Raw genomic sequence first — 13223 nt, forward strand, 5'->3', positions numbered from 1 at the left:
GCGTGAGATACCCATCACTGCATAGCGGACTGGTAGGCGACAGCGTTTGCAAGATGGGGCTCTTTGTGCCTTGGTTATTATCTTGACGTGTCGCAAGAACATCTGTCGCAATTTCAGGTAATAACGAAGGCCATTAGAATGGGTGAGGCAAATTCATACGTGGTAAAACGCGTTCTCTCTTAAACTTTAATGCAAGACAATTTCGAAAAATGAGATGCGAAACTTGTTATTTGTGACAATCGCCCGTCACGAACACGTGCATATCCTGTAATTTTGACAGAAAATACATTCTGTGGAGCCCATATAATTCTACAAACAGGAACACAGTTTCCCCAAAAGCTTGCTCGATATTAATTGCTGGTGTTTTCTATTGTTGTCAGCTGCAAACTGTGCACGAATAAAGCATGTGATAAACAATCAAAGGCTATTTCATTTTTATAAATCTAGTACAAAAAAAAAATAACTAGAACCCAAAAACAAAAAAGAGGTTGCAGTTAATTAAGCTCTTTTTAAATGTTCGAATGTTACCTTCCGTATTTTTTGCATTACCTTCTTCTACGTTATCGTGTTCTCTTTTTCTATTTTTTTTTTCTTTACGCGGCGATACCGTTGTTTTGGCACGACATCTCTCTTATATGTGATTACATATTTTAAAGCTGTGACCTAAAGAACGAAAGCTGAAAGACAAGCTCGGTCATCAGCGAAGGTATGTTGCAGTTACAAACGAGAGATAGCGGTGCTGTGTCTCTAAAATTATGCATTATTGTGCATCGTTGGCGTTTAGTTCACATTGTTATCCTGGCACCGGGATCATCTGAAGAAACTTCGTTGATACCAGTGAAAGGCTATTCTTGGATGATCTCCGCCAACGCCTTCTAGAAGATGCCAGTTTTACAAACAAGATATTGGGTTAATTGCATTAACACAGAGCGTCTTCTTCGCGGTTCAAGTCGATATAAAAGGTAGTACGGTTTACGTACAAGGAATCATTATATAAAATTACTTTGCTTAAAGCATAATTATTCCCTAACACAAAAAGCGAATAGAGAAAACTCCCTAAAACTGCTATCAGTGCAAAACCCCTTACTATTTTTAACGACGCGCTACCCTAAACACTTTGTTGTCGGGTAGTCGCCTGCATTGCATAGGTATATTTTTTATGCATTTCCTTCCTTGGTAATTTTATAGAATGATTGCAGTATATACAAATAAAGAAATAATAAATCCATTCACCGAACTAACTCGATAATTTAATAAAAATTCAGTTTTGTTGAATACGTCTTTGGGACTACACTTATTGGTGTAGCTGTTCTTTCGTTCTTTAGCCGGATCGACGGCTAAGAATAAAAATATGGAAAAACACGGTATATCGAACCTTCTCATTCCCGTAGAGTAACTGGTCACTAAGTCACAAATATTGTTTATTCTCAATTGTGCCAAATGGGCGCGTTCTGACAACCACATCTTGCATATGAATAATCCATACTGCAGACTATATTCGTTGTTAAAAACAGAGCAAATAATGAACAAAAAGTAAGGGCACAAACGAGCTGGTGGTGGTTAAACATTTTGAAAAATCCCCGAGACTGGACAATAAGGGATGGACAAACACAAAGTCTAAAAAAACTTAGTGTTTGTCCGTCCCTTATTGTCCCAGTCTCGGTTTTTTTTTTTCGAAATGTAGAGCAAATAAGCTAACATGTTATCTAAAATACATATCAAAAAACGATTGATTATACTTTCACAGAGCACTGCATGAATTCGTCGATAACCCGACTATTGGTTGCCAGTTTTGGAGGTATCGAATGTCTTTTTATTGTGTCATTTTGCTTTTTATCTTACTTCAGAAAACCTAGTTGTGCACGCAGGGCCATTATTACTCACACTAGTCGGACAATCGCTGCGTAATAAGAGGACGTAGATCTCTTAACGTTCAATAAATTATCATCATAATCAAGGCCAGCTTGCTCAAAACAAAACGAGTCGAGTCTTATCTAAGCACTCCCAATGTTATAGAAGTGCTCCGGCGGAGTAAGGTAAGATTGCGTCTCATGTCCTTTCACTTCAATGTCACTGAAGCACCTCGTGTATCAGTGGTGGGGCGGAGATTCCTATCTCGCCAGTACTTTTCGACCAAGCCTAAAAATATCTGGCACCTGCCCAATAGGCGACTTGAGCACCCCGCGTGGCTGGCAGGTAGTGGTGCAAGACTATTGGTAGCACTATTGACACTATCGATAGGGGATGACAAATTTAACCATCGATAGCCGGCGGTCGACAGTCGATTATCGTGAAGCCATAGATAGAATATGTGGAGTGACCGTAAGGATGTTTGGCACGCTTGCGAAATTCGAATGACAAACATAAATATCTGAAATTGGGCACGCGAACTTCAATTCGCAACAAGTTTTATGCTTATTCTCTTGAGCTCAACTCAGAGGTGGGTAAATAATAAAAATAAAGCAAAAACGGCGGCCGAACATTTCATATGTCATATATACCAGCATGTTCGTCGTCTACATGCGCGCTGCTTTGCGAGCTGCATTTCTCAATAATGTTTCTTTGTATTCTTTAATAATAAAAAAACAAGTGGGAAACAAACTTGCAGAATCTTCTTATGCTAAACGCCCCTCAGCGAGTGCTTACCCCAGCTCAAAGAAAAAAAAAGAAAAAAAAAATACTTGAAGTTACTTTTTATTCTGTTAGTGCGGGCAAACTAAACCGAGAAGGCTGATTTTTGAGGGATATATACAAGTAATGGGTAGAGGGAAAGGAGCACATTTGTGTTCCTTGTAACAGAATACAACTTTCTTTAGTTTCTTTTTTTGTGTTTTGCCCACCTTGCGTAGTCTACCCCTAGAATCCGTCATCACATCCCCTTTGGATTGTGCTTTAATTTTCGTAACACTTCATAAATTTCTCAAAGTTCACCTTCGATAATACCGCGATAGTAAACCAAGAGACAACTAAAACTTGTTGTTGGCCTAGTTGGCCAACAACGCTAGACTAGTTGTTGGCTTAGCTAGACAACTATTGATAGTCGACTATCGTCGATAGTGCTATCGATGGTACTATTGACAAGGCCTAACTCTCAATATACGTCTACTAGTGCGGTAAAACTATCGATAGTCGACTATTGACAATACTATCGTTGGTACTGTCTGTAGTCCACTCTTGGTAGTTTTGCAAAAACTATCGATAGTATCGATGGTCGAGCTTTCAATAGTTTTGCATCACAACTGGCAGGGCACTGGGAGCGCCGCGAACGCATTTTATCCTGATGCATGCTCTAACACTGTAGCAGTTGCGATCTTGACCCGCGCTGGGAGTAGACAAGAAAAGCCGTAGTTTTGAAATTTTTGCATCTATTGAACGAGCTTCCATCTTCCTCGTGGTGACACGAAATAATAAAACATGGATGGACGAAAACAGACACTACACTTCTTATAACTAGCAGCCGAAATTTAAATATGCCACCCTCAACGCCTCGCCCACCCTTGAATCCAAATTCTCACAGAGAAAGAAGAAAACCCCCAAAAAAAACGTCGGAAGGGCGTGCGCCTAAAATTTCGCTTTTTTCCTTTCCCTTGCCTTTTGCACGTCTTGTCTCTCCAGCTTTTAGTTTTGTGCCCATATTTACGTGCCGGCAGCCAGACTTGTACGTAATCCGTTACAAAAACGAAATTACTTGTAATCCCTTACATTTATCAGTAATTTAGTAACGGATTAATTACATACTTTCTAGAGTAATTTTAAAGTAATTCCGTTACATTTTTTAGGTAACGGATTCCTTGTAATCCGTTACATTTTTTTTTCAGAACCACCCCCCCCCCCCATTCTAAATAAAGATTTCTTTTTTTTTCATTTTTGTAAAGTCGAGCGCAGTGACACTGTCACGCGAATCGACCAGCGCAAAGAGAGGCTTGGCACTCTTCAGTTCCGCAAACCCTTTTTTTGCAGCACCAAGCCCCTGAATCTTTTTTTTAGACCCTGACATCAATGTAAAAAAATCCAAATAAACAACTCTACAAAAAAAAAGGGGGGGGGGGCAAGTCATTTCCGCTTTTTTTTAGTTCCTTTGTTGTTGTTTTTTGCGATCGAAGACGGGGGGAGGAGGACACCAAGTTATTGTGCGCCTCTTCGAGAAGCTTGAGGCGGTAAGTGCACTGAAAAGAATTAACAATGTCCTTCTTGGTTATAGTGACTAGGACCATTTTCATAATGTCACAACACGAGGCAACGCTCCGTCTACCCTACCCTTTTTGTGAGTCAGCTTTTTGCGAGCACTTATAAAATGGTAATAGTCTTCCTTTCTTCTTCTTCCTGTTTTGCCCCAGCAGGACGCATCTTATCTCAAGCAGATATTTTTATAAATAAAACATAATGGTGGCTGACGTAGACTTGATATTCTGGGCTTGAGGAGAGAGTGAAATTCGTGATTGGGGCCATAGCGCGGCTTAGTACTCTACCCCTTGCTGCCCGTGGCATCAGCGGACGTCTATCTGGAGAACACCGGAGTAAAGTGCAGTCGGTCCGTGCTCCGTGAGTTTTTGAACGGCACCAAGAAAAGTACACACGGCAAACGTGCGTTTACATTTCCTTGTTTTAACCGACGCTCTAATTAATTGTTGTTATGAGTGTCCTTCTTTTCCTTTTATTACTTATATTTATATACTGGAAACTTTTTTTTATTCACCAACGTCTCAAGTGAGGCTCCAACTGTTCATAACCAGAGGAAGAAGAATATCGAGCCAAACCTTATTTATTATTTAATTATCCCCTTACTGTTACAACTATGTTTTGCTATTGATGACTTCTACAGCTTCGCGATTTAGACAATGGACAATTTTAGTAGATCGGTCCGATGATTCTGATAATGATATCCGATACTTCGTCGCCGTCTTTACGTATGCATCATATCGTTATAGGGTACCGTTATTGCGGGTATCGGAGGTATCGGAAGGATCTACTAAATCTCTCGAATAGCATGGCAACGGCTGCAACGACGAAGCTTTGCTGTACATTCGAAGTAAATAGTACTTCCCTCGCTTCGCTGAAAAAGCTCAATGCAGAGCTTAAAGCATTCGTGAGGAACAATATGGCACTCCCATCCAGAGCCTCAGCTCAAATGGTGTTCAGCGTAGCAGTCGACATATTGAGTAAGAAATAACGCAAAATGTCTGATGAGACTTTCGAGAGCCAGCTGTTGCTCAAAATACTCAAGGTCATTCAATGGAACAGGTGGCAGCAATAAGAACTTAAATAACCCTCTTCCCTTGGTTTCTTACTTGAGGACAATAATGTTAAAAGTAACGCACGAAAGTAAGGGATTACTTTTTGGGGTAACGGTCAGTTACTTTGATGGGAGGGTAATTGTAATTGTAATAAATTACAATTTAGCCTCGAGTAATTGTAAATGTAATTCCTTACTATTTTTCAGTAACGTGTACAAGTCTGCCGGCAGCGTCCCACCCTTGGATCCACAATTTCATCGCCTACTTGGTATTTGTAAACTGTTATAACATCCCCACTGTTAAAGTGGAGATCGCACACATGGTAACTTGCCGAGTGAGTTTGCCTGCGCGTTGTAACGCGGTTCCAAGCTTCTTCTTTTTTTTTTCTACACTTGCCGATTGCTTAGGAAAGTGTCGTTTCTTTTGGTTGATGTTGTAATCGGCCGTACACTCGGGTACACAACATGTCGGCATAACCACAAATCCTTCAACCTCAAGACAAGTTCTCTTCCGTTCTTCTTGTTTCTCTTTTTCCTTAGCAAACTCCAAGTCCCGGATCTCTTTTTTTTTAGCGTTTTCTTTTTTTTATAGAGTTTGGGGTTAGGTGAGGGCTGACACGTTGAGGGTGGCATTTTTAAATGTTGGTTGCTAGTTTAAAGGTGTGTACGTCACTTTTAATGAACAGTCATTCACTCTAGGCGCTAGTGACGACTGTAGCGTTCGATCCACAATTCTCGGCCGCAGAGCGCGAGCTCCGCAACTGATAGCTTCTAGTGACTTTTCTTTCACTTGTCTTTGGCAACCATTTTTTTTATTATTATCTTTCAGTAAGATAAAATTATTTTATTGCGAGCAGGCCGACCCATTTATACATTTATAAGTTCAATTTCTTTTTCTGGAAACAAAATTACGCAGGCAGAATTTCGCACTTCTGTCGTATGCCCTTGTTAGCTGCATGATTATAATTAGGGTGCTAACAATGGCATACGACAGAAGTGCACCCTAATTATAATCATGCAGCTAACATCAGTCGCGGCAGTTTTGTGTTCCCTCGGATGTAGAATCGTAGCAAGGGTTGGTGCATCACACCCATAACAAAACAGAGCATAGCAAGAAGCCAGCCATTTTTCCTGAATAACTGACAATGATGCCTCTCTTTATTTTCTTAACTATCATAAGCATGTACCGCTAAGTCAAGCCAATAACCCTATGTGGTGCATAACGTACGAGGGCGTCAAATTCTTTGACCTAATTTGGGTTGAACGGCTTATATAGAGTGGCACGTGTATTAACTGAATGCCGCTATCAGCTAAAGCTACTTCAAAAACAAACACGCTTGGAGATTTCTCAGAGGATATGACGGTATTTTAAATTATTAGTAAGGTTTTCAAGACATACCCACATTTCATATTATCTATTTCAAAGCAACGACAAAGACGGAGGAGAATCTTGAACGAAACTGATGCTTATCTTTCCACTCAAACGTTCCTTGCAACTTAAGTTCTTTTTTTTTCAATTTTTATTTATTTTTAGTTTATACACTGTAGAATGCTTGATATATTTCGCTGAAATCAGCAGTGAAGTTATCAACTGCGTGGCACAAGTGAGTTTTCAGGATCCCCAACTTGCAAAATATAAGAAAGCTGCTTCTTGGCGAACCAACTGTAGCTGTTGTCAAACTTGAAAATATCTGAAAAAGAAAAAAAAATTAAAAATTCAAGAAGCACATCTTGTTAGAGTACTGCTTTTTAAATTTGCAATCAACACTGCCATTATTTTTAAGCTGCTCATTTTCATGTTCATATATTCTATGAGTAAATCATTTAGGCTCTTCATACATACAGTATTATATCATTTGTTTCGTCTGTGTTGCTTATACTTGTTTCCAGCTTTATTTTGTTACATGTTTGTGTGTGTGTCTCTGTTTAACGCTCCTTTCTGTTCATCTGTAGGTATCGATCGTTATCATGAAGCAGGCTGTACCTTTATGATTGCTTGTGATAAGGTGAGAATACGAGGGGTAGCGGGAGTTTCAAGAATAAATATCCTTCGTGAAATAATCAATAATTCGGCGAAGAAACACATTCTTCTAAATATTTCACTCCAGTCGGCTGAACATTTTTATATATATAAATTAATTCATTTATTATATATATATATATATATATATGTATATATATAGTGCGGGCCTTAAATCATCAACGGTTGTCGTCTACCAAGTTAAGTGAATTCGAAACTAAACAGTACACAAAGAGCTGGTCAGAAATTAAGTCCGCCGAAACCAGTGGCCGGGATGGTCTAATCGGTTAAGGCGTCGCCCCGGACAGGCGAAGGTTGCGGGCTCAATCCCCGCTCCTGGCCATATTTTTCGCCAGCTCTCTTTCCCTTTCCCTAACTTTAATGCAATGAAATTCAATAATCAAATTCTCCCCTCTTCGTTCACAACATCACTACGGCTGCACTTGTCAATCTTCACTCATTCTTATTATATATATATATATATATATATATATATATATATATATATATATATATATATATATATATATATAATCTAAATGGCGAAAAAAGTAAAAAAAAAAAGAGTAAAGGGCTGAAAAAACTTGTGTATTATATTACAAGAGCAATCGAGGCTAGACACAAAAGCGCTAAATACGAGTAGGTACACTTAAAAATGAAAGAATAAAAGTCAAAGTTAAACACAAGAACTTACAAAAATTAATAGTTAAATAGAAAATGGAATAAAGAATTAAAAATTAAAAAAAAAAGATAAGAAAGGGGTCTGACGTCCGTCGACGTTTCAACAGTGGCACTGTCTTCATCGGGACGTCCTGAAGACTGACACCGTGCACGGTCGTTACCGAAGCCACGTCGCGCAACGGCACCACTGTACACCTTCTACGCAATTGCGCAGCCGTCTTGAATGTCGTCACTTCTGGTATGTGGTAAAACGTTGCCACAATCTCTCGACGCCGCTGGAATGTGTTCCCAAAGAATGCGTGACTGTCAGACATTCTTGTTTCTCGTCACCTATATTTTCTCGCATATTCCAGGTTGAAATGTCTTATTATTTTTTCTTCCCCCAAAGCAGACATATGACCCACGTGCCTCAGAACGAGAGGAAAGTAAAAACGACTATAGATTCGGTCGCAATGTGCATGACCTTCAAACGGCATATCTGGCGAACTTCACGTTGCACAGGCCGCTCATGTGCATGATCTATCCACCGCAGGATTAAACGCACGTTTGCGGTGAATCAATACGAACAACAAAATGGCTTTGTCGTTTTACGCGCACCGCGTGAAATCATCTGCTTTCGCAAGGGAGAAGAGGGGTTTCGGGAACGTTCACCCCGAGGAAAAGTGCTGAGGGGCTTCATTCACCGTACTTTGTTATATATAAACGCTGCGCGAGATGCTGACACCCTTCTTCGAGACTTCGAGTGATTCCGGCTCATTTTTTGTGTGTCTTGTGAAGTGCGCGCAATCCGGTGTGACTCAACTCGAGCGCGTAGCCTTGACTAATGCTTAGACGCGTACACTCGCATTGCAACAAAAAAAATTCTTCAGCCTGAGACAGATATTCAGACACCCTATCCACCCGTGCAACAGAGAAGAAATGTTTTCGAACTCCGCTCTTCCGTGGAACTTGTCAACTGATAGATCTAAGAACGCTGGGCAGTTCAAACCCCGTACCCTCGAGTGGAAGTTGCGGGCGATGCCAACTCGGCCAAAAACGGGGAAATAAATCACAATGATATAGCAATAATATCACCAGGAAGTTTGGCTACGCCGCCGCATTTCAACCTGAAATATGCGAGAAAATATAAACAAAACAAGAATGTGTGACAATCACGCACTTTTCGTAAACACCTTCCAGCGGCGTGGAGAGATCAAAATGATGTTTTACCGCATACCAGAAGTGTCGATATTCAAAATGGCTGCGCCCTTGGGGAAAAGATGTAGAGTCTTTCTACGCGGGCAACAACCCTACTGCGGCTTTGCGCGAGTAGAGCACGAGACGGCACTAGCAGTCCCTCTCTTCCATGACTCCTGTCGACTACGGTTATAGCGGTGTTACGCATGCGTGGAAAGCTCAGTGAGGTCGGTCGCCCCATTTTTTGAGAACTTTTTAATGTAATAATCTGACAAATGTTCGCCTTTGTCCTTATTGGGGTTTAACCCTACTGGGTCACCGCCCCGCAGCCCTGACTTTTGGAATGCGTATCAGGACCTCACCGAGGTGGGATAAGGTATCTCTCCTCCCCCCCCCCCCCCCCCTTTTTGTTTGCGTTAGAACAATACCGATGGGCTATTGGTCAATGTCCTCCCTCTCTTGTGCGTTCGGGGAAGAGAAGCTCAACGTCTCCCTTTTTTCTTCTTTTTGGTTTTCGGGGCACTGGTACCCTATAAAACTACGATCCCCTGTCCAATAACTTTCAGCCGTGTTTGAAATTTCTTGTTGTGTTGTCCTTCCTTCCCCCCAGTCTCGGGGTTTTGTCTAAAGTGCTAATATTTTGATCGTTCAAAGCGCATGATGGGACATTTGATGAAGTTTCAAAAAGCGAAGGGGTCCCACTCACATGATCCGATCGCGAGGTTTTCCAGCTGACCAGTTTCCGGCACGAGGTCGCACTTGATTCTGGCGACCTGCCTGACCTGCTCTCCTTGTTTCGCGTCTCCTCTGACGCTGCGCGTGATGCTGAAGTCCACGTCGTGCCCAGGGCTCGTCTGAAACTTCCAACGCAGGGTGCTGCCGGCGCGTGTCACTTCCACAGGCACTTCGAGGCTCTGGCCTCGTTCCAGAGAGCAAGTTGTCGAGTCTCGGTCATCAGAGACCCTCGGCCCATTCCTTAAGTAAAGCTCCTCGGGTACCTGGCCTCCACGTCCAATCTACATGGGTCGATGTTTTTTTTATTAGTTTCCACATTGCTAATATGTTATATTATACTAAGTTTGCTATATACAGTGTGCTCGCGTGTAAAGAAAATACTTTTAAAAAATCAAATATTATAACCGTTCAATGTACTAGTGGACCCGCTAATGGGCGAGAATCACTGCCACAGGCACGACATACTCTAGCTAGCCAAATTGCTGTCCTCCTGTTTGTGGCAGATGCTATACTTTATAGTTAATGACTATTTAAGAAACGCAGGAACTAGGAAGCACAGAGGATTTTACCATCGCTCCGTAGTCAATCAGATTATAGAATTTGCTAATAAAAACGCGTAAGAACGAATCGAAGCTTAAATTGTGTACGTATTGAGCCACATCTTGCCTTTCTTAAAGTGACGGTGACTATGCGTAGCGCCAGTTCATCTGCTTCTTGATCAGAGGTTCGAGTGACGTCAAAACACCAAGCTCTGAATGGCTCTGATTGGAAGTATAGTGAGTAGACCCCGATGCTGGCTGCCTTGAGGTCTACCCACTATTGTTCCAATTGGGGCCAATTAGAATTCGGCGTACCCGACGTCCCAGCCACACCTGTGCAAGAAGCAGACGAAATTGCGCTCCGAAATTACGGGGCAGCAAATCGATGGTCGAGGCAAATTTGTATAAACCACAGAAGTGGTTATGTGTGAATACGATAGCATTTATCATTGCACACACGGGCAGAGGGAAACCTGAACTAGACAACTGGATGCATTGATGAAGAAGGAACAGCGGCTTCGCATTCCGGCCTTTACGCTACTCTCCTTGACACAGATTGCTGGGAACCCTCGATCCCACTTTGTGTTAATCTGTACTGTGTCAGACTTTACTGGCTGTAACACAAGAAAGGTGTGCGTTATACTGTGCCAGTACCACACACTATAGACGACTGCAGGTGGGGCGACTGGCCACCACCATGTCTCCACTCGTGGGGACGATTCCGTCCAAAATGCAAGCTTGATAAAGGCATACTACGCTCACGCGTACGCTGCACGTGCTTGCACATATGGGACACCAATCGCGGCGTCATACTTACAATTCTCTATAGTGTGCGGTTCCTCGAAAACACCGCGGATGACATTGCGTTGTTTGAGTCGTTAACCCCAATTTACATGGTGCGAATCTACATGCGATTTCGCAGCTAAAACATCGCTCGCGCGGCAACAACAAAAAAAAAAATAATAATAATGTGTGGTGGAGGTTGTGGATCCTGACGTCGCAGTTGCGAAATCGCGAGAAAAACCGCATCTTGTGAACTGGGCTTTAGGGTGTCTTCCGTATTTCTGCACTCTCGCGATACTTTGAAGAACGCCTACTTGGTGGCGCTAACAACACGGAAGCGGGACCCACCGTTTGCGTGCTACGTCTAACGGAGTTGGACATATTACGTAGAAATATCTTGAACCTGTCTGGGTTTACTTCTATGCTGATTTGCTAACAAAGGGCAGAGAAAGAAACTGAAGCAGAAAGTGAGAAATATTATGCTCCCGCAAGTAGGGCAATCTTAAGCTTGCCGGTACGGCGCAATGTTGCAATAAGCAAAGTTTGCGAGTCACAAGACGGAACGAACTTTGTTCGCGTCTTATAAACCGCATTTAACGAATCTTTTATCGGCTCTATTGACTAAAATCTGTTCACTGCGACTCCATAAGTGTCCCCAAGCTATCTACTCTTCTTTCAAGTCCAAAGGGACCTATGGGAAGGGGGGGGGGGGGGGGGGGGGGGGGGTGGGGTTGACCCTTAGGCTGGCCTTAGTACTTTCATACAGCACGCGTTATATACGGCTAAAAATGATGTTTTCAAAGGGACCCAGAGATATTTTGTTTCATTTTCACAATTTAGTTTCTAAAGCACTCTTGCACGCCTACGTGATACGAACGCAGCCATTCGTGGAGAGCCCCAAGAATTACGAGTCCCGAGAGAAACTGGCTCGTAAACACATTGTGCCCTGGATAAATGAGCACAAGGAATACTTTGCTCACTGTCTCTGCGTAAATAGCGCCTTCAAATAAAACATAAGGAATGTGTCATGCTCTAGTTTCACATAAGCGTCTGGCAGCGATAACAAATTAAGGGCAACCTGAAACAGTTGCAGCGTGATTTCGACAGTATTTTTAGCAGGCATGCAATTTGTCGGTGCCGCTAAGGTTTGCATGACTGGCTGCAGGCCTCACAAAGATACCTCCGCATGCGTGTTGCACATGCTTCTGATTGGTCGTTGTGAGTGACTGCTGGTTTCCGCTCAAGTGGGACTATGGGGCTTTAGAATGTAGTGCTTGGAAAAAACGTATGCTAATAAAGCATAAGACAGATGTAGAGTTTCTGCTGCGGTGGCGACTGGTTTAAAGTGTTTTTGAGATGACAGTGTAGGCTCGTCCAAAGCCATTTCTGCATCGACGAGTCCCAAGGTCTATATAGTTATTTTATTGAGGTTAACAATTTATTTAGTCGGGTTTATCTGGTTTGTTACATAAGACGTGCTATAATATGGTTATAAATCCTATTTTTAACAGAATATTTAGAAACCTGCTACGGCCGATGAACAGTTATGGCACTGAACATTTCGCAGGAAATCAGAACTGCAGTTTTTAACAGCAGATAGAAAATTACAAAATATGACACGGTTTCACCCTTCAAACAACTGCAGATCCTCACCTCGTGGGAACACTCGGGGTCATTATTCGGTCCAAAAAGTTTTCCGCCCCAATAAGCTGGAAGCTCAGAGGGTTCCACATATTTGAATAAGACGGGCTGCCATCCAACTGCAATGTTTCAGCCAGTCAGAAGGGGGCGATTCAAAACGTGAAGTACATTATATGCTGAATCAGGTCTAACAGACATATGATATCAAAGTCTGAATTAAAATCATAAAAATTGAACTGACAATGATTTCTTCGGTTGACGCTGTCTTGAATAATACTATTTTCTATGATTAGCGTTAACTAAAGCGGTACTTCGATGACAGAAAACCTGTTTTGGCATAGTTCTCAGATACGCTTGGAAGTTTAACTAATATCTGAACTCGGTCACAGAGTATGACGTTTGAAAATGCTTAATA

The 13223-nt window shown here is 42.0% G+C and overlaps 1 protein-coding gene across 1 annotated transcript in view; it reads right to left on the bottom strand.

Moving 5' to 3' along the window:
• Positions 1 to 6820: 6820 nt before the first annotated feature.
• The window catches only part of LOC8038623 (SEC14-like protein 2), a 30178-nt gene continuing 23775 nt past the window's right edge, over positions 6821 to 13223 (bottom strand). The window contains exons 10-12 of the mRNA XM_042290162.1: positions 12821 to 12927; positions 9817 to 10126; positions 6821 to 6924 (exon numbers count right to left, since the gene is read on the bottom strand). Coding sequence (XP_042146096.1) covers positions 6821 to 6924; positions 9817 to 10126; positions 12821 to 12927 — 521 coding nt within the window. The remainder of the gene's footprint in view (positions 6925 to 9816; positions 10127 to 12820; positions 12928 to 13223) is intronic.

This window comes from Ixodes scapularis, unplaced genomic scaffold, assembly GCF_016920785.2.
Source record: "Ixodes scapularis isolate PalLabHiFi unplaced genomic scaffold, ASM1692078v2 PGA_scaffold1__304_contigs__length_218370807, whole genome shotgun sequence".
Lineage (NCBI taxonomy): Eukaryota > Metazoa > Arthropoda > Arachnida > Ixodida > Ixodidae > Ixodes > Ixodes scapularis.